The sequence below is a fragment of the Orcinus orca genome, chromosome 12 (assembly GCF_937001465.1).
Source record: "Orcinus orca chromosome 12, mOrcOrc1.1, whole genome shotgun sequence".
NCBI lineage: Eukaryota > Metazoa > Chordata > Mammalia > Artiodactyla > Delphinidae > Orcinus > Orcinus orca.
This window is the reverse complement of record NC_064570.1, coordinates 48,382,167-48,405,082: the sequence shown is the minus strand read 5'-3', so window position 1 is coordinate 48,405,082 and position 22,916 is coordinate 48,382,167. Positions and strand designations below refer to the sequence as shown.

Below are 22,916 nucleotides of genomic sequence, written 5' to 3'. Positions count from 1 at the left end.
AGTTTTTTTCTTAAAATTACTTATCTCATAATTTCTGCTGAGCTATAATAAACAAAAACAGGTGTCTCATTAGAGCACTTTAATGAGAAGGGATGTTAGCTATGTATAAAAATTTTAAAGCAAACTTTTCTGGGGATAATATCAAATACAAGCAGCCTACATGGAAGTAACCAGCTGGACAAATGTATTTCTGATAATTTTCTCGTGTCTGGTATGAATTTGGCTTACCCTAGGAGTCACACCTCAAGCTATCACAGCAGTATCTGAAGCTATTTTAACCTGCTACTTAATTAAAAGAAGCATGACAACATAAATTACAGTTGCATATATTTAGGTTATTTTACTGACTAAAATTCCTAAATTAAGGACATTTGAAGGTAGAAAGATACCAGAAGGTCTCCAAGACATGTTAAATATTAAAAGGAATGCAACTTGCAGAGAACAGTATGTAGTGAATAATCTCATTTATGTTAAAATATAAAACGTTTATCTGCACAAATGTATGGAGATGCATAAAAAGAGATCTGAAAGTACAAGCCAAAGGTTATAGAAGTTACCTCTGAAAGATAGTTCTGAGATGGCAATGGGCTTAAAGAAAGGAAGCAAACAAGGAGAAGAGGCAGAAGAGGAAGGAGGGACTCAAGTTTTCTAACTGTTTGCATTTTTTTAAAGAGAATATATACATGTGTAACACTAAAAGAGACCATAATCACGTAGTTGGCAGTATTGTTCCTGGTAGAAAAAAAGACAATAGAAACACTCTCAAAACTTGGTAGAAATTTCACTTCATGGCTACAACTTAAATGTAATTTAACCACTTACCCATGAGGAAGAGATTTAAATATTCATTGCCTCCCAAATTAACAGAATTCAAGGAGAAGGTGTAGAACCCAAAACAACCCGTGAACCAAATCAGCCAAACAATAAGTGTCCTTGTTCCAATTCTCCAGTCATAAAACAGATCTGATAGGGTGTGCTTCTCAACTTGAGAGGGCTTATTACCAGCAGAACCATTGTGATCCAGTGATAAAAGTTCTGACAGTTTACAGGATCTCGTCCTATTCCACTTGGCCATCGTATCAATTACTTTTTGTGCTTCTTCATATTTTCCCTCTGAGAGAAGCCAAAAAGGTGTCTCTGGGAGCATCCAACAGCACAGGACAAAGGGGACAGTCACTGTGGAGAGGACTATCTGATAGATCCACCAGGTCCTGACCAAGTAGCCTGTCAAAGCCACCACCATGGTTCCAAAAGCAAAAAAGGAATGCAAGTGGATGGATGCCCACGTCCGAGACTTCATGCCGACAAATTCTGTCACATAGACAAACACCACCACGAGATAGCCACTTCCAGACTGCAAAACAAAGCAGGGAGGGTGGTCCAGATTTAAGGTCACACACGTAACTACTGAGTCCAATCTCTCTGCAAATCACACATAGGCAAGAAAGAAAATGACAAAGCATTGTTTTCTGAAACCCGTATCATATTTATACAATGGCGTTTAATCCGATCCATCCTTCTTCTTTAAATGGGTCCTTTCATCTTCCCACACCCTGTCCACCCCAAATGGCAAAACTTGACTGGTTATGCATGATATAAATGTCAGACACTGCCTTTTGCTTCATTTAAATATTCCTTTACAGTGTGAATTTATGTCTCAGTTCCTTGCAAATGTGTGTATCAATTTATCTATATAGAGAAGAGCCTTATTATCAAATCCTAAATTTTAAATGGGGACAAACAATTTATGGTAACTAGTGGGAAGAAAAAAGATTTGATTGAAACTTCATTTTGACAGGCAATAGCAATAACAACAAAAAAACCAGACAAACTGCACTTCAGGGAAATTCAAAATTTCTGTGCATCAAAGGGCACTATCACCAGAGTGAAAAGCCAACTTACGGAATGAGATATATGCAAATCATGTATCTGATAGGAGACTACCATCCAGAATATGTAGAGAACTCCTAAAACTCAACAATAAAACAAACCCTTACAGGATATTTGGTTCTGTCAGAAATATCCACAAAACATTTGGTCCACACCTAAAGGTCCTTGAAATTTGCTCCTATCCAAAACATCCATGAGCATATTTGGTCTATGCCAAACGGTTTTGGACAGGACCAAATATCAAGTACCTTTTGGCCTGGACCAAATGTTTTATGGATGCTTTGGACAGGAACAAACGTCTGCTAACCAAACAATCAAATTCAAAAATGGATTTTTCCAAAGAAAATACAGGAATGGCAAATAGCACACAAAAAGATGCTCAGCATTACTAATCATTAGGGAAATGCAAATCAAAATCACAGTGAGATGCCACCTCATGGCCATTAGGATGGATAGTATCAAAAAAACAAACAAACAAAAAATAACAGGTGTTGTTGAGTATGTGGAGAAATCAGAACCCATATGCACTATTGGTAGGAATGTACAATGGTACAGCTGCTATGGAAAACAGTACGGGAATTCCTCAAAAAATTAAGAATATTATTACCATATGATCCAACAATCCTATTTTGGGAATATACCCAAAAGAACGGAAAGTGAGAGCTCAAAGAAATATTTTTATACCCATGTTCATAACAGCATTATTCACAGTCGCTAAAATGTGGAAGCAAGCCAAGCATCCATCAACAGATGAATGGATAAGCAAAATGTGGTCTATACGTACAATGGAGTACTACTCAGCTTTAAAAAAGGAATATTCTGACATATGCTCCAACGTGAATGAACTTTGAGGACATTATACCAAGTGAAATAAGCTAACTCCAAAAAGACAAATACTATGTGATTCCATTTTTATGAGGTACCTAGAGCAGTCAAATTCATAAGACAGAAAGCAGGATGGTGGTCGCTAGGGGTCGGGGCGGGGAAGAGGGAATGGGGAGTTATTGTTTAATGAATATAGAGTTTCAGATTTGCAAGATGAAAAGAGTTCCGGAGATGGATAGTGGTGATGCTTGCACAACAATATAAATGTACTTAATATGTACTGAACTGTATGCACTTAAAAATAGCTAAGATTGGGGCTTCCCTGGTGGCGCAGTGGTTGAGAGTCCGCCTGCTGATGCTAGGGGACGCGGGTTTGTGCCCTGGTCCGGGAGGATCCCACATGCCACGGAGCGGCTGGGCCCGTGAGCCATGGCCGCTGAGCCTGCATGTCCGGAGCCTGTGCTCCCCAATGGGAGAGGTCACAACAGTGAGAGGCCCGCGTACTGCAAAAAAGAAAAAAGAAAAAAAAATAGTTAAGATGGTAAATATTGTTATGTGTATTTTACCACAATAAAAAAAATGGGGGAAAAAACTTTATTTTGAAAATAGGCCTATCTTTTTTTTTTAATAAATAAATAAATTTATTTATTTATGGCTGCATTGAGTCTTTGTTGCTGCGTGTGGGCTTTCTCTAGTTGCGGCGAGCGGGGGGCTGCTCTCTGTTGTGGTGCACTGGCTTCTCATTGTGGTGGCTTCTCTTGTTGCAGAGCACTGACTCTAGGCACACGGGCTTCAGTAGTTGTGGCTCGCGGGCTCTAGAGCGCAGGCTCAGTAGTTGTGGTGCATGGGCTTAGTTGCTCTGCAGCATGTGGGATCTTCCCGGACCAGGGATCAAACCCGTGTCCCCTGCATTGGCAGGCAGATTCTTAACCACTGCACCACCAGGTAAGCCCCCCAAAATAGGCCTATCTTTAATTTAACAAAATTTAGATTATAATAACAATGTGTGACCCCTCATGGAATAAACAAAGAATGAAACAAATGATGGATTTTTGTGTGTGTGTGTGGAGGGGGGTGGTGGTGAAAGGATTAGAATTTTTCCTACAAAATTATTTCACATTTGACTTTTATAAAACAAATCGTAAAATTAATTTTTGCAAAATTATTCTAGAGTGCCACTGATTTCTCCAAAGGCCTCTCTTAATCCTTTGATATTTGAATCATACTCTTTTGAAGGCTCATCTTGTCATTATCCTTGTGGATGCTAATTTCTTCAAAAGTTAACTGGTTTCTATATGGGAAAAGAATCTAAAAAGAGTAGATATATGTGTATGCATAATTGATTCACTTTGCTGTACGGAGGAAATGAACACAACATTGTAAATCAACTATACTCCAATAAAAATTAATTTAAAAAAAAAGTTAACTGGTTTATCTCTGCCAGATCCCACTTGGTCAAGGGATCTGTGTAGGATTCAGGCAGTTTTCCCCCACTGCTTTCAAAGACTTTCTGTAATCCAGAATCTTTGGTAAGATCTGCAATTTCACTTTGCGTCAGAGTCGCAAAGAGGCTGGCCTGCTAGCAGTAAGCAGAGAGGTGCTGGATGGGGACTATTGTATTAATGGTCAGTTTCATATTCTGTGGCAACAGCTTTTATTTCCCCACGAAACCTTGCAATTGCAAGACTCAGATAACGAACCCTGAGAATGAGGACTCCCAAACTGAAGAATCCAGTTGTTTGGTAAATTTAAACCTTCAAATACTACAAATTTCCCCATTAAAGTAAGTTATAACATCAGTCCCCAAAATGTTTTTTTCAGTGCCAGTTCTTTTTGTGTTCACTCCCACTTCCTACTGGTTACTTCTGTCACTGGGTTCAAACAATCCATTGCACAACTGTCTAAATAATTCCAGAAGCCTCCTTGACACCATTCATACCTGTCACCTCCACTGATAACACTCTATTCTTCACATCTACCCTGACCCCACCGCCAACATAGCAGCCAAAATGACCACTTCACCCCTGAATTCACTGAACTCCTTCAGGGGATTCCCATTGCCTTTAGGAAACCAGGCAAACTCTTTGTCATCCTACAAGGCCCTGCCTTGTCCTCTCTCTCTCCTTCAGCCTTATCATGTATTTCACCTCCTCTCTATTCTCCAGGCATCGGGACCTTCAGTTTCTTCATGTCTCAGGGCCTTCTCACTTGCTGCTGCCTCTGCCTGGAAGGTTCTTCTCTCACCCACCCCTCAGACTAAAATGCCCCTGACTCTCCAGACTCCCCATCCCATCCCCCGCTGCGGGACCCCCTCCACTGTTAGTCCTCCATCGTCAACACTGTATGGGTTTTTAAAATGGCCCGTCAGTGTCTTGACTTGCTCTACGATGTAGGGATATTGAAACAGCCTGGTCAGGTTTACTTAGCGTTACACTCTGTAGGCAGATCCATAAATGTGCCGAGTGAATGAATCTGCCTGCATCTTCCCTACTCAAAATTGTATCACAAATACATTTCCCATAAAAACCAAAGGAAGGAGCCACAGAAAATTAAGGCCACATTTTACAGATGTATTCTATGGGTGGCCTGTCTCATTTTCTTGGCTCTGGAAATCAACTCATGGTATTTTGCAAGACTGAAACAGATATTTTTAGAATTATCCTCTTAAATCTTCCAAAAGAGGGCTCCACACCCTCTCAAGTCCTGTCTGTGCCTCTGTTGTACCATCATTCTCACCACAAGGTCTCTTATCAAATCTCACTCTGTAGCTACAGAGCCATTTCCTCTTATTCCATCCTCAGTGGAGACAGAACTGCTGGTTGTTATTTTTTGTATTAAAAACTCTCTACATACCTAGATATATATATACATTTTTTTTAAGATGCAACACCTTCAATTCTCCTAAATTTTTTTTAATGCATCCTCCTATCCTTGGCCATCTGTGTGGCTTTCTAGGAACCCTTCCCAGCCATCGATGAAGACTCCAAAAGAGAATACACCACCTTGCCCTCTGAGGGGGTGCAGTGACCTCTTCTTCTGAGACTGAAGTCCTTGGCTTCTCTCCAGACCCTTGGATCACCCATTCTGGTGAGAGGGGATGCATGCCCTGCTCTGTGTTCAGCAAGATCACAAGCTCTCCCTGAAGATAAAACTTCACCTGGTTATCCTTGACCAGTGACCTCCAAACAGAACCACTGCTGCTGTTGTTTGGTAGTTTGGAAGCTGTCTGGAAGCCTCATCAAGTGTGCAAACAGCTTCCTCACTCTCTGGTCCACTTCCAGTAATAGCACCCTTGTAGGGAGTGCCAAGTCTGTGCCAGGTACTGAACTGTGGATGCTTACATGAATTCTGGTAATAGCCCAGTGAAGCAGGTATTATTTTCTACAGTTTATAGATCAGAAATTAAGGTTTGAAGAGGATAAGGTGTTTGCCCAAGGTCATACAGTTGAGAAGCCAATACATGACAAAGCTGGGATTCAAACTCATGCCCTTTCCACTCTACTACCCTGTTCCCCATAACAGAAATGCCCGATGCCTTCTTGTTCTCATTCTTCCTGCACATTATACAAATGACTTTCTTAACAATACAACTGAACCTTCTGTTTGGCTCGTGCATACAAAGCCTGACTAGACCCATACAATTGCTCAGAAGTAAAACAATTTGTAGCGATTATTTGTAATGGCTACAAATGATGACTTTTTTTTCCTTTCTTTCCCCTTATGCCTTCCTTTCTCCCTCTTGTTCTCCCTGTCTCCTCTCTCTCTTTTGCTTTATAGTATCGGCTAGAATCCCCAGTACAATGCCAAGTGGAAGTGATGTTCCACAAATCCTTGCTGTTAGTAATCGTGGAATGTGGATCACCTGTCAGGCATCGAGTCAAACGTAAAGTTTCTGCCTACTAAGCAACAATTTTTCATTTTAATGAGTTCCATTCTAAGCATAGGACATTAATATTCTACAGAAAGACTTCTGCAGTGGAGTGAACAAAGATTAGTCCTTGATCTCTCTCACTAGATTCTAAATGAACAAGACTAAGAGAGTTAAGGTTTAATAGAAAAGTCCTGCAGTGGAATTAAAGAGGCAAAACAAAACAAAACAAAACAAACCAACAACAACCCAACTCACGATAGCAAGAAGGAAGCGTGCGACTATGAAGCTGTAATAATCAAACGTGAACGCCGCTGCTATGCCAAACAAAAATACACCGGTGCTTGTGGCCCACAAGACAAGTCGTCTTCCTGCCCTGAAAAATAAGAATTACACAGAGGAAGGAGCAAGGTGTGGCTGCAACAGTTTAAAACATCCACTCTAATTCATGAAAGATAAGTGCTACCTATATTTTAATAGCTTATGTATCAATATTTGATTGTTGTTACTCATTCATTTATTTTGAGCAAATCATGAGTTAACACATGATTTCTTCAAGAGGCCAGTTTTTCAGTGACTGGTCTCCACCTGAGCTGCTCATATACACACTCGATCACTCTGGGTGGTCCCCAAAGGACCACCTAACCTGAGATTGGGAGCAAGGAGAGGGAAGATTTGTCCTTTCCCTGTCAGGACCTGCTCTGTGACCTGCTGGATCATCTTCTCTGTTGGGCTGGCTCAGCCCACCAAGGGGAGACAACTCTTACTAAGCCCCTCTAAAAACAGAAGTCTTGCTACATCCTGCTACTAGAATAAGTTGCTTACTTGCCCTATATTTTCATAATTGGGAAGTACATTTCTTTGCCTAAAAAGCAAACAAATAACAATTATATGCCTGCAGACTTAAAAAAAATGAGATGTAATTCACATGCCATAAAATTCAACCTTTTAAAGTACACAATTCAGTGGCTTTTAGTGTATTCACAGAGTTGTGCAACTCTTACTACTATCTAGTTCCAAGGCATTTTCATCACTCCAAAAAGAAACCGCACCCAGGAGTCATCATTCCCCATGCTCTGCTCCCTCTAGCCCCTGACAGCCCCTAATCTGCTTTCTGTTTTTACAGAGTTGCCTATTCTGGACTCTCTCTATATAAATGGAGTTGCCCAATATATAACCTGGCTTATTTCACTAAGCATTATGTTTTCAATCTTCATCCATGTTATAGTCCTTCATTCCTTTTTATGACTAAATAACATTCCATTGCATGGCTAATACCACCTTTTGTTCATCCATTCATCAGTTGATGGACACCTGGATTGTTTCCACTTTTTGGGCTATTATGAATAATGCTGCCATAAATATTTGCGAACATGATTTTGTGTAAAGTTATGTTTCAATTCTCTTGGATATATACCTAGGGGTGGAATTGCTGGGTCATAAGCTACTTTATGTTTAATCTTTTGAGGGACTGCCAAACTGTTTTCTAGGATGGCTGCCCCAGTTTGACAATCCCACCAATTTCTCCACATCCTTGGCAACACTTGTGGTTGCCTGTCTTTTTGATTATAGCCATTCTAGTGAGCAGGGGTTATCCCACTGTGGCATTGATTTACATTTTCCTAATGATTAATGATGTTAAGCATTTTTATATGTGTTTTTTGGCCATTTGTATATATTCTTTGCAAAATATCTATCCAGATCATCTGTCCATTTTTAAATTGGGTTATTTGTCTTCTTATTGTTGAGTTATAAGTGTTCTTTATATATTCTAGATACTAGACTGTCATTAGACATGTGATTTGCAGATATTTTCTCCCTGTGAGATGTCCCTGACAGATAATTGTAAGGCAAAAAAAATACAGTCCTGAGATTCCAACCGACAGGCTTGCCCAGTGCAGCAGAGGGTATGCAAGCAAACTGGAAACAGTCACTTTCATGGCCTCAGCCTTCTCTGCTCCCACATGCATTAGTAGGGATTGTTGGCCCTGCACATAAATGTTCCCAATCTCATTTGAGTCCTGAATGCCATTTAAAACTATTTTTCATCCATCCCTGATCAACCCCCTGTACCACCCACAAAGTCTTCACTCTCAGCAGATGAGCAGCCCTCTCCTGCAGAGAACAGAGACCATCAAAGAGAAAGCCCCGCAAGTTCCTTGTCTGCCCACCTGCCAACATGACCTGCATCTGCCTTCAGGCTTCTCTTCTTTCCTCCTCTCCAGAGACCACACCCTTTTCTCTCCAAATACCATTTTGCAGTCTTTGTATAGGATCATGTCTCTTCCCACCTCCTCTGAGGCCTTATTCTACCAATTACTTCTTTTTCCTCTGTCTTTCGCTCACCTCTGACTTCGCCCTTTCAGTTTAAGTCTCTTCCAGTCAAAGACAAGAACCTTCTCTGGACCCCATCACTCTGGTAGCCACCTTGCATCTTGCAGTTCCTCCACTGACAGACTTACCAAAAGGGAATATCTACCTCTTCATCTCCTATTTTGTTCCTCTCCCCACTGACACCCTAACTTCCACACTTCCCAGGAAGACAGTTATGAAGCAGAAGATTCTTAAACACTGAAACATAACTTCAATCACCAAATAATAACTAGACTCCGCTTCTGCTCCAATTTCATTATTCAAATGCCACCTCCTGGAGGGGATGTGTGTGTTGAGGGGAAAGACCTGGGCACTCCTCCCTTTAGGCTTCCACAGTCTTTGCCTCCATTGCTTTTACTTCTAGTATGGCCCTGGACAAAACAAAGCCCTATAATTTTTATTTGGACATGTTTGTTGGCCCCATTTGACTAGCACACCCTGAGGGCAAGGATTTCTGACCTAAGCAGTTTTTTTTAGGTTCCCAGTGCCCAGCACATACCTGTAAAACTCACAACTATGGGGACCAAATAAATAAGTTCATCTCTGTACTTTAGGACAGATACGAAAAGTGTGGTCCATGTCCATATAGAGATGAACTTTGCTTTATTTTAAGAGCTACATATTCATTTTAATGTGTATTTCTTAAAAATATGGCTGGTATATCACACAATTTCATAGATATTATTGCTTAGGACCAGACTATCCTCCTAAAAAGCAAATCTATTTAAAGAAAAAAAATTCACTACTGAGTGGTTATGTGTCCAAGGTACTTTTTCTGTATTAATTTTGCAATAACCCTCTGAGGTGAGTGCTATTATTTTCATTGCCAGCTTACACATGAGATTCTAAAACACATGTTAGGCAATTCACCCAGGTCCCACAGCTAATAAATGGCAGAACACAGGCAGACTGTCTTCAGAACCCATCCCCTAAACACTATGTTATTTTGTGTCTCTAAATAACAGATCAACAAGGAATTTAGATAGGAGGTATGAAAATGACTACAGTTTTGAACATAATTCCCTGTCCCCTAAGAAAATCAGATAGGAAAATGAACCCTACACTGATGTAACCATACTAAACATTTCATTTTACCTGTCAGAAAGGTAGCCGAAGATCACCGCTCCCAGCAGGACTCCAAGCATAAATGTAGGCTGGATCAGCCTTCCAAACCATTCTCGGTTACACACCAGATCCCACTCAGTCACCACGGTGCTGCGCCACTTGCTCTTGTCATAGATGTAGCCATCCAAGCAAGGGAAGCTACTCTTACGGCCGTTATAATCATAGTTCAAACTCGACTTGTCATCCCTCCGGAACCTGTGACAGCTTGTGAGCTCCCAAATCTCACCGTCCTGTAGCTGCACTATGATGTGATCTTCACGGCCGATGGAAAACTGGGTCCAGATGTCCTCCAACCTCCAACTAGAGATATCTTGGAAAAGGACCTGACTCACATTGCCTGGGGGCCTGCAAGTATGCTGTGGGGACACTGACAAGAACACAGAAGCCAAGTAATGGATACCACAAGAGATGTTCTGGAAGGCACATATAAAATAGAGGAATATCTGGTATCTGCAAAGAGAAAAAAAAAATCAAGTTATTATATCTGGTCTATGGGCTAAAAAAAGACATATGCAAATATGAAAGGTCTCCATTATGCCTTAGCTTGGATAAAGGGATAAACACAGAAATAATTATAGATATGTGTGTATACATATGTGTATATATCTGTCAACAGGGCCTAAAAGCGATGATAGCCCAAGAGCAACAAGCACATCGGTGCCCAGATCTTGGGCTCTAGATATCATTCTCCAATAAAAGGAACCAGGAAAATTGTCTGATTCTAAGACCAGGACAGGGAGAATACAAAATAAGCCTGGAGCATCTTACAGTATCAGAAAGTAAGGAAGTACTCAAAATACAAAAAACGTGGTGGCGTGTCAGGGGGACAGAGGAACCAGTATGAAAGAGCTCCCAAAGGGCAAAGCTGAGACAATCTGAGCAACAAAATAAATAGTACAGTATAATCCAAAGTATAAAATAAAATAAAACATTTTTTAAGAATTCCATGAAGTAGTTTTTATTTCCATTTTACAGAGAGGGAAACTGAGGCTCAGGGAAGGCCAGTGACTTGCTCAGAGCACAGAATTAAGAGCTGGGAGATAAATTCAGTCTATCTTAAGCCAAAGCAAGCTCTTTCCAAATGTCAAGCTAAAATCTGAGGTAGCACCGTAATGTGAAAGTGCCATTCACTCACTAGCTACATTAATAAAATTAGTTCCACAACATTTAAAGTTATTTGAACTCCAGCAGTACACATGCTGATAGCTTTTGAATAAAATGTATTCACAACTATGTCATTCAGAAGGCAAATCAGATCTAGTGAGCATTCATGTCATATATATTTTTTTAACCTGTTGAAAGATAGCCTGCACTGACAATCCTTTTAATACTTTGGGATATATGATATATGATATGATATGATGTCATATGATATGATGTCCTATACTATGTTGTTTAATTTTACATGTCAACTTGACTGGGCTAAGGGATCCCCAGACATCTGATAAAACACTATTTCTGGTGTGTCTGTGAGGGTGACTCTGGAGGAAATTAGCATGTGACTGAGTAAAGAAGATCGCCCTCACCTATGGGGTTGGGCATCATCCAATCTGTTGAGTGCCTGAATAGAACAAAAGGTGGAGGAAGGGCGAATTTGATCTCTCTGCTTGGGCTGAGACATCCGTCTTCTCCTGCTCTCCAAAGACACTGGCATTCCTGGTTCTTGGGCTTTTGGACTGAGACCAGGACTTACACCATCAGCTTCTTGTTCTCAGGCCTTTGGACTTGGACTGAATTATAGCACTGGGTCTCAAGCTTGCAGACATCACATTGTGGGACTTCTCACCTCCAGGACCACATGAACCAATTCCTACAATAAATCTCCTCTTACCTTTATCTATATCTATCTATCTCTTACTCATTCTGTTTCTCTGGAGAACCCTGACAAATACACCATACTTATATAAGAAAATGACTGAACAAATAAAGAAAAAAGAAAGAAGAAACAAATCTTTCTTACAGTAGAATTCCAACTAATACCTGTAGATATTCCCTCTCTACAGAAGATGGACCTTAATTCCCACTCTTTCCCCCTTGGCTAGACTTAGTGACTCATTTCCAAAGAACACAGTAGGATAAAAGGAAACTTCACAGTGGGGAAATCTGGCAAACAATACCTTAACCGGATGTTGACGGTTAACATCCTCAGTGATGTTGTACGGGTGATCACATTCCCCCTCATATGATGTGATGAACAGGCACTTCACCTCTGTGGCCTTCTTTCCAAAAACCATAACCCCAGTTTAATCATAAGAAAAACAATAGATAATCCCAGATTGGGGGACATTCTGTAGGTTGCCTGGTCAATACGCCTAAAGAGTGTCAAGGTCATAAAAAACAAGGAAAGACTGAGAAATTGCCATAGACCAGAGAAGAGTGGGATAACATGACAACTAAATGCAGTGTGGTACCCGGGATTGGATCCTAGAACAGGAAGAGGACATTCCTGGAAAAACTGATGAAATCTATATAAAGTCTAGAGTTTAGCTAATAGTAACGTACTAATGTCTGTTTCTCAGTTTTGACAAATATCCCATGGTAATATAAAGTGTTAACAATGGGGGAAACTTGATGAGGGTCACACACGGACACTCCTTACTCTCTTTGCACCTGTTTTGTAACTCTAAAATTATCCAAAAATTAAAAGTTTATTCAAAATTTTAAAAGTAAATGTAGGGTCTGAAATTTACAGACTGAAACCGACAGTGACCTGAAGTTTGGTCAATCTTTGCTTAGCAAATTACTCATGTAAATAAAGTGGAAAGCTAATCTTACTTAAGAAAAGAGTTCAGATTTACTAATTCTTTTTTTAAAATCAAGCACCTAAGCATCTCTACTACACTAGAAGATATTAGACTAATGGGTATTACCATCTGCCCTTGAGAGTAAGTTTTATTCTTTACTTCCCTGGAGTAACAAGTACTCAACATCATAAAGATATCAACTCTCCCAAAGTTAATGTACAAGTTTAGTCTCTAACTGGAAAACACTGGAAATTTAAATGTCTTCCAGCAGGAGATTAGTTATATAAATTATGGTAAAAGTTATAAATGCTGCCTGGGAGATGCCAGAGGAAAAGGGCAGCATGTAGTCTTTCACTAAAGGCAAGCTCCTGGTGTCTAGAACAGAGGGAGAATCACCCTGTCTAGATCATTACAGACTGTGGAGTCTGCGGTGGGCCAGTGTCTAACTGCCAGACACCGAGGCAATGAAAGACTTGGGCACCAGATCCTCTTGCAACCAAATCCTGTTTGGGACCTAAGAGGCATCCTATATGAATATGACTGAGAATGTAACATACATCATTGTTATAAGTCTTTCACTCCTCCCCACCCCCCAAATTCCAACACTGCAAAGTACAACACAGCCCCCGCAAGCAGCAGACAGATTTTGTTTGTCTGAAGTTTACCTGCCCCTGAAGGCGTTTGGGTTTGGTTCCTAAGTAGTCTCATCACCTGGAGCAGCTCCACTGCTGAAAAGCTCACATTTTGCCCTCTGACCACGGCCTCCCATCCTCCCAGCTCCCCCTGTCCCTCCCACTCACCCCACCTCCTGCACCGTCCAGGGCTCCAGTCTTTGAATCCCACCAGCTTCTCTAGTTTGTCACCATATTCCTGGCCTCAGGTCCTTCCCCAGCCAACCTGAACCCCACAGTTGTCACTAGAGTTCTCTACAGAGTCACACAAGTGTTCTATTCTCATTCTGCATTCACACACAGTCCCCGCAACAGAGCACCTACCCTGGCAGGCCTCTGAAGCTAGGATTTGTCTTCTCTGCCCCACCCTCAGGAGGCCTGAGGTGGGATCCAGGACTCTATACAAGCTTAATAAGCTTCCCAGGAGAGGGGCTTCCCTTGTGGCGCAGTGGTTAAGAATCTGCCTGCCAATGCAGGGGACACGGGTTCGAGCCCTGGTCCGGAAGATCCCACATGCCGCAGATCAACTAAGCCCATGCGCCACAACTACTGAGTCTGTGCTCTAGAGCCCACAAGCCACAACTACTGAGCCCACATGTCACAACTACTGAAGCCCGTGCACCCTAGAGCCCGTGCTCCACAACAAGAGAAGCCTGCGCAATGAGAAGCCCACGCACCGCAAGGAAGAGTAGCTCCCGCTCGCCACAGCTAGAGAAAGCCCACGTGCGGCAAAGAAGACCCAACACAGCCGTAAATAAGTAAATAAATAAATAAATAAATAAGCAAGCAAGCTTCCTGCTCCGAAAAATTGAATTCCCTGGTTTAACCATATGCTGACACAACGTTTGACATTCAAAATACTTAACAATTGTTGTGGAGCCACTGGAAGTCTCATAAACAACTTGCGAGGGTGTAATTTATTACAACCACCTTGCAAAACTGTTTGGCAGCTGACCACATGCACATTCAGGTAACAGAGCAATTCCTTTCCTAGGAAAATACCCAATGAAATGTGTACATGAGCTCCGAAAGTCATATACAAGAAAGACTATTCATAATAAACCCAACCTGGAGACAATCCAAATATCTGTTGACAGTAAATGAATAAACTGTGGAATATTCATGCCATGACATACGACACAGCAATGAAAATCCACAAACTACTGTGACATACGATATGTGTGAATCTCACAAACACAGTGTTGAGCAAAAGAAGCCAGACAGAGAATACGTGATTTTTTACTCCAATTATACAAAGTTTAGAATCACGCAAAACTAACCTATGGTGTTAGATGTGAGGATAGTAGTGAGTTTGGGGGAGAGAAAGGGGGCATGAGAAGGGGTGATCTGGGGTGGTAACACGTATGTGTTCATTTTATGATGATTCATCAAGTTGTAGATTAGGGTACACACTTTTCTGTATATACATAATACATCAATTTAGAAGTCTTATATTTGCAAGACCCAGGGAGAGGAAAAAGTACTCAGCAACGCCCCTGCTGAGGTGTGATTGGAATGACTGCCAAGGCACACCCAATCTGTCCACATGGTGCGTATCATCTAGACTGCAGCCCTGGTTGGCCACCCAATCCATGCTGACAAGAAGGTGTCTTCTAGAGGGGTGGGAGGGAGATGCAAGAGGGAGGGGATATGGGGATATAAGTATACTATAGCTGATTCACTTTGTTATACAGCAGAAACTAACACAACAGTGTAAAGCAATTATACTCCAATAACGATGTTTAAAAAAAAAAAAGACTGGCACTTCTAAATTTTAAAAATTTATGTATATCTATTATGACAACAAAAGGGGTATAATTTGTGCCATGGAGAACTTTAGTGGTGCAAGATTCTAACAGCAGCATACACCCACCACCTCCATGTTAGCTGTTTTTTCTTTTCAATGTGACTTGCAGGAATAAACTATGGTCCAACATTCAAAAAACAACAAATATATAGGAATGTGTAGACATATACATTATGAGCATTTCTAGCTATTCAAAAACAATGATTACAATGATAAAAGTGTCAAATTGTGTCCACCAAGCCTCTATCATTAATGTACCAATGTAATACCACTTATTGGCTTCTTATTGGAATTCCCACAATGAATTTGCGTTAAGAGCCTCCAATGGATCTCAATACCTAAGTTCCAAGCCTGCCCCACCTGGAGTGTAACTGCTTCTGAGTTTAGGGCACCACCATCCACACAAACCAGAAATATGGGGTAGGGGCAGGGGAAGGGGGGCCCTCATGGTCCTTCCCACTTCTCCTTCATGCCTTAGGGCCTGGAGGACCTATCAATTCCACCGGTTAAAACTATCCCATCCTACCTGCTCACACTGCCCCTGCTCTGGTCCAGACCCTCATTATCTCCCACCAGGGCTCTTACCTGGGTCTTCTCTGGTCTCTTTGCCCCAACTCCTGCCCCTCCAATGCACCTTTCATTCTCCACAGTGATCCTAATACCCAAACTGTTTAGCATGACATCGAAAATATTCTTGTGGATGACTGTAAGTGTACCCCTCACTGGCCTTCTCTCACCCTCATACTTTATACTCCATAAATAATAAGCCACCTAGCAGTCCCCAAACATGCTAGTTCATATAATTATACTTTCTACGTGCTGGGAAGGTCTTGAGCACTCTTTCAATTTGAATTTCCCTTTCCCTGTTACAAGGATAACTTCCTGAAAAAAACAAAACCCTACTTCCTTAGGTGTCTAGCATTCTAACATATCACTTTGTCCCTTATAAAGATTGTAGTCCATAAGGTGTCCCCCCCAGCCTAAGGCCCCTTCAGAAAAACAGACTTAGAGACTCCACGCTTCCACTACAGGAGGCTCAGGTTCCACCCCTGGTCAGGGAACTAAGATCCTACAATGCCACGTGGTGCAGGCAAAATAAATTTTTTTTAATTAAAAAAAAAAAAAGAACAACAGAGACACAACATATCACTGTGCCCACAGCTGGAGAGAAACACTAATGGAAAAAGAGTCATACAGACACAATAGACAGGAAACCCAGAGGCAAGGAAAAGCAAAGATGATCAGAACCCCCAGGAAACAGACTCATGCTATCTGGGTGACAGGTGAAGAAGATTACTTTTGGTCCTAGATTTATATAATTCTGTATAATGAAGCGTAACTAGTGTCATCCCATTGTGGTTAAGAGCATGGATCCAGAGCCAGACTGCCATGGTTTGAATCTTGTCTCTGGTTACTTACCATCTGGGTCTTTGGGCAAGATCCTTACCCTTTCTGAGCCTCAGTTTCCTCACGTGAAAAATGGGTTGTTGTGGGAATGTAAAGAGTTAATACATGGAAAGCACTATGGCATACTGTAGGTGCATAAAAGTGCTAGTTATTATGATGTTCATACGGTGAAGTCAAAAAAGAATCTAAGGGACTTCCCTGGTGGTGCAGTGGTTAAGAATCCACCTGCCAATGCAGGAGACAAGGGTTCGATCCCTGGTCTGGGAAGATCCCATATGCCGCAGAGCAACTAAGCGCATGCGCCACAACTACTGCGTCTGTGCTCTAGAGCCCGCGAGCCCCAACTACTGAGCCCATGTACCACAACTACTGAGCCTGCGCTCTAGAGCCCACGAGCCACACTACTGAGCTCATGAGCCCCAACTACTGAGCCCACGTGCCACAACTACTGAGCCCACGCTGCAACTACTGAAGCCCATGCACCTAGGGCCCACGCTCTGCAACAAGAGAAGCCACTGCAATGAAAAGCCCGCACACCCCAACGAAGAGTAGCCCCCGCTCACCACAACTAGAGAAAGCCCATGTGCAGCAACGAAGACCCAATGCAGCCAAAAAAAAAAAAAAAACTAAAAGGTTCATCTATTGGTCCCAGTACCTATATCCATAGATTAAGTCAGTCACAAGGCTCAACATTCCAACTCTGAAATTTTAAACCATCTCTCCCTTTATCCCAAGATAACTCAAAGATCCAGGTTCTTAGATCCCCCAACACAGATGCCTGAATCTTGGTTTCCTCAACTCCCTCTAACATGGGACTTAAGCCATGAAGTTTTTGTAACTTCAATATGGCTTCAGGACGAGTCCTGGAAACGTAATTCTTCTTAGGTGTCCCTCTTTCCTCTCTTAAATGTGATTAGGATAGTGCTTCCTCACCTTAGAAATGACTAATGAGAAATGAGAGATAATTAGGGTTTTCTACTTAACACTTTCACTAGGTTTCCTTAAGACTAAATAATAGAGTCCGCCTGCGGATGCAGGGGACGCGGGTTCGTGCCCCGGTCCGGGAAGATCCCACATACTGCGGACCGGCTGGGCCCGTGAGCCATGGCCGCTGAGCCTGCGCGTCCGGAGCCTGTGCTCCACAACGGGAGAGGCCACAGCAGTGAGAGGCCCGTGTACCGCAAAAAAAAAAAAAAAAGACTAAATAATACACAATAAACTAGGTTTCCTTAAGACTAAATAATAATAATACACAATAAACTCTCTGCTTATAAACAATAAAAAGACCAATTAGAGCAAATGCCAAAGAAAATATGGGTACTGTGATATTTTATAGTATTTTACACTATTTTCACCTTTTGCTGTAAGCATTGACTTGTTACCCTTTTCCTTCCTATAAGCAGCTTTCACAATCTACCCTTCCCACTAGGATGGGGACTCAGGTAATAATAGCCATGATTTATTGAGAACTTACTGAATAATAAGACTTTTGCATACATTATTGTGGCTGGCTAAGAGCTGTCTCTCAAAATCCATTCTCCCCTCTCCCACCATGGTGAGCCACATTTGACCATGTGGGTAAGGACATGGAGCAGCTGCCCCCGGTGCTGCGGATGGCGGAGCTGCCTCACCCACTTGGGTCCCTGGACAGCCCCATGGAGCACAACCTGCCCTGCACAGTTACCAGAGAGGAACAAACTCCAACTGAGGGATCTTTTTGTTATAGCACCTAAGTATCTTAGTTAATCCCTAAAATACATGGGGAAAGAATGGCATTAGTAACTACTACCTCATAGGGTTACTGTGAGGATGAAATGAGAGGCTGAAGGTGGAGTGCTTACAATAAACATTTGTAGTACTATTATTACCCCCATTTTACAGATGAGGAAGTGGTAAGTCAAATGTCCAAGACCATATGGTTAATAATTGGTAAGTTAGGATCGGAACTCAGACATCCATCCCCGGAGCTGATTTTGTAATCCTCATGCTATTCTTCAAGGAGTCTAAGATGAGATAATATTGGGCGAGGGGTCATACAGCGTGCAGATCAGAGGTTTGGAGCTCAGTCTGAATCCTGGCCTGCCACTCACTGCTAACGTGATCCTGGGAATACATGAAGGACCTGGCTGAGTCCCAGGGCTGTGCTCAGGAGAGCACCATGGTTGACAGCATGGACTGTGAAGGCCAGTGGACGTCCAGTTCTGCTCTGCTACTAACAGATTTGTGATTTAGGCGCAAGGCCTGGTTTTCTCATGTGTGAAATGAGTGATGCCACCCATACCATGGGACTGTAGTGAAGGTTAAAGAAGGTAACATATACAAAGAACTTATGACAGAGCCAGGCACAGCTCAGCATTCAATAACGCAGGTGTCAGGAGGAAGCAGGGGAGAGCTGGGACCTCCTGCCCCTCCTCTACCTGCTCCACCACTTCTTTTTTGTGGACACTGAGAATCATAACCAACTTTTTGTGCAACTTTCCACCCTGGAGAACAGCACATCATCATCTCTTCACCACAAGCCTGGGAGGGAGCTAAAGGCAGGAATGATTATAATTCTCACTTGGCAGATAGGAAACTGAGGCACAGTATTCCCATGGTCACGTTCGCGGTGAGTGGCAGGCCAGGATTCAGACTGAGCTCCCAACCTCTGATCCGCACGCTGTATGGCCCCTCACCCAGCTACCTCTCCTCCCAAAACGTTCCAGGTAAGACAGAGAAGTGTTTTCTCCATGAATGAATGAATGAATACACTTTAAATTTTTTTAATTAACTTGACAAATGAAAAGAGGGTGACAATCGTACAAAGGTTAAACCTAGGTCCCACCTTGCCGTAGCTTTGGGTCCTTGACCCACAGACTGAGGGACCTGTGGGTCCCTCAGTTTCCCAATCATTAAGATAAGGATTCACCCCCTTTGCAAGATTCCGTGGGCATCAAATAAAGCACTGTGTAGCTGGCACATATTAGGTTTCTATAAACAGAAAAAAACCAAACCAAAACAACAACCGCTAAAGGTTGTTTCTGGAGCAATTCAATACCTGCCAGGCACTGAGGAAGACTCTACCGCGGGGCGGGGCAGGGCAGCAGTCGTCTGGGGAAGTGAAAGAGGAGCCCGTTTGGCCGATTAGAGAAATGAGCCGCCAAGAACCGGCATTCCTCTACTCCTGTGAGCTGGCTTTCCAGCCGGGGCTCTGGACGCCGGCACCCGCAGACGGCGCGCCCCAGGTTCCACATGCCAAGCGGTAGGCGCGCCGGACGAGTCCTGCACCCAACACTCCCGAAGCGAGCCCCAGAGCCCACTGCTTGCTCTGGGGAGGTGCCGCCGCCAGAGTTCGAGAGGATGAGCCCAGCCAGGGCCAGGAGTCAGGACGCAGGCCTCCCGACTTCTCTGGGAAAGGAGGGATGGAAATGTTTTCGGATCGCGAGCTCAGCGCGAGAACCCCGTCGCAACTGGAAGAAACAGACCCCACCGGCGCCTCCCCCGACTCGGCTCCCCCTCCGCCCCCAGCCACCGACCTCCCTCCTCACCCCCACTCCAACTCCCTACCTGCCAAAGTGCCCCACGCTGTCAAAAATCAGCTCCAAGTTGCCGGACCCCACGCTGCCGCACCCCATGCTGCCGCCGTGCCCCGCGCTCCTAAGCAGGACGCGCGAGGCTCGCCTAGAGCCGGGGGCTGCGGGCACAGCGCCCAGCCCAGCCCAGCCTAGCCCAACCCAGCCCGGCCCCCGCCCGCCGCGCCTCGGCCCGCCCCGGCTTCTGCGTCCCCCGCGCGTCAAAGTGCTCGAACCGCGCGCGGGGCCAGGCTTTGATCCTCTCTCTTCCCATCGAGCGAGTCCCCGCCGCCGCGGCCTCTTTCACAGTGCGCTGTGCTCCCGGAGCCCGCAGTAGCACGGTGCGCCCAGCCCCGCCACTTCCCGCGGCCTCCCCGCCGCCCCATCAGACTCTGGACACTTACCACGTCCGTTTGGGTCGCCGCTCGAGGGAAGCGCCGGTGCCTGGGTAAAGGTTGTCGCCCGACACCCCAAGGCGGGAATGCGGAGGCCGGGGTTCAGTCTGGAGCCGCGCGCCTTACCTCCGTGGCTCTCAAACTTGTGCTTGAGTCTACCCCAGCACTTGGTTTTATATGCACATTTCTGGACGCCACTCTTGGGCACAAATATCGCTTTCTCAGAGAAGTCCACCCTTTTGAGGGCCAGGACAGGGATGTACAAGAGCAGGGCATAGAGAATGGATTCTGATGACCCTGAGAAGTGGCAGGATCTTGCAGAGCTGTGTGAAATATCTTATGTTAACCAAAGGGCAAAGGGAACTCCCTGGGTAGAAACTTAAGCAGAATAGTGAAAATAGCAAACTTGTACTTGAAGAGGATTTGAAAAAGAGGAAAGCGCATCTCCCAAAGTACTTCCCTTACCTACTTGTCACAAAGCCTGAAATAACACCATTAACGATTTATTTATTTTTGCTATGAATAATTCTATTTTCTTTTGAAATGCAAATGCTCCTGGAATGATTAATCCATTAAGTAATAAACAATTTGGAATGGATTTTTTTTTAATTAGGTAGATTCTTACTAACTAGAAAGTCTTAAGGTTGGAAATGCTGGGGAGGTACACGTGGTGGGGGAAGGCGGGGGAGATATGGGGAAAGTTGAACTCTTATCAGCTATTCTAATTACACCAAATAGAAATGGCACAACATAGATAAAATGGACAAATTCCCTGAAAGACACAAACTACCAACACCCACTCAAGAAAAAAACAGATAACCAGAATAGCCCTATATCTATTAAAGAAATTGAATGTGTAGTTAAAAACCTTCCCGCAAAGAAAAGCCGAGGCCCAAACATTTAATGAAGAAATAATACTGATTCTGCACATAACACTTCAAGAAAACTGAAGAGTAGGGTATACCTCCCAGCTCATTGTATGGTCCAGTATTATCCTGATACCAGAACCAGGCAAAGACATAAGAAAACCACAGACCAGTATACCCCATGAAGATAGACATAAAAAATTCTTAACAAAAGTTTAGCAAATTGAATGCATCTTTCTATATAAAGGACAATACATCATGACCAAGTAAGGTTTATCCCAAGAAAGCAAGAGTGGTTTAACATCTGAAAATCAATCAATAAAATTCACCATACTAACAAACTAAAAAAGAAAAACCATATGATTATCTCAATAGATGCAAAAAAAATCATTTGACAAAAAACCTGACAAAATTTCGTAATAAAGACACTCAACAAACTAGTAATAGAAGGTATTATGATCTGTTTCTGCCCATAGAACACTTATGACATGAAATGTGTGGGTTTTTGCTCATACCAACAACCAGTTCTCCAACTCTCCAAATACCAGTTGGGTTACCTAAATGTAATTCAAATCTGACACTAACTATTGGAGTTAGCATCAGATCCCACAAGTTGAGGGCTCAGTCCCACAATACTGTCCCCTATTTCAGATGCCAATCGCAAGTCCGAGGCTTCCTGTAATTCTGATAAACTGACAAAAATCAGGGTTCCCACTACCCCCTCCTCAGGTTCAATAATTTTCTAGAACAGCTCATAGAATTCAGGAGAACACTTTACTTACATTTACCTGTTTATTATAAAAGGCTACAGATGAACAGCCAGATGAAGAGATACATAGGGCGAGGTACGGAGGAAGAAGCACGGAAGGCACGCCACCTTTCCAGCACCCCATATGTTCACCAACCCAGAAGCTCTCTCAATCTCAATAGAGGTTACATTACACAGGCATGGTTGATTAAATCATTGGCCATTGGTGATTAACTCACACTCCAGCCCCCTGCCTTCCTGGGAGGTCAGAAAGTAAGACTGAAAGTTCTAACTTTCTAATGCCTGCCTTGGTCTTTCTAGAAACCAGCCCCCATTTTTAAGTTATCTAGGGGCCTCCAGCCACCTGTCATCTTACTACCAGAAAGACACCTTTATCACTCTAGAGATTCTAAGGGTCTTAGAAGCTCTTGTGTCAGGAACTGGGAATTAAGACCAAATATGATAACAATAGATCCTCCTATCACCCCTATCACTCAGGAACTTACAAGGGCTTTAGAAGCTCTGTATCAGGAACTGAGAATTAAGACGGCATATGTATTTCTTATTATATTACAATATCACAGAAGGGAATTTCCTCAATCTGATAAAAGTCATCAACAAAAAACTCATAGCTAATAGCATACTT

General features: G+C 43.0%; 1 protein-coding gene across 1 annotated transcript in view; it reads right to left on the bottom strand.

Moving 5' to 3' along the window:
* The window catches only part of SLC22A16 (solute carrier family 22 member 16), a 33,553-nt gene extending 13,156 nt beyond the window's left edge, over positions 1-20,397 (bottom strand). The window contains exons 1-4 of the mRNA XM_049695521.1: positions 20,257-20,397; positions 10,052-10,531; positions 6,842-6,959; positions 823-1,354 (exon numbers count right to left, since the gene is read on the bottom strand). Of these exons, the coding sequence (XP_049551478.1) occupies positions 823-1,354; positions 6,842-6,959; positions 10,052-10,531; positions 20,257-20,324 (1,198 nt within the window). The 5' untranslated portion in view covers positions 20,325-20,397. The remainder of the gene's footprint in view (positions 1-822; positions 1,355-6,841; positions 6,960-10,051; positions 10,532-20,256) is intronic.
* Between the last annotated feature and the right edge of the window lie 2,519 nt (positions 20,398-22,916).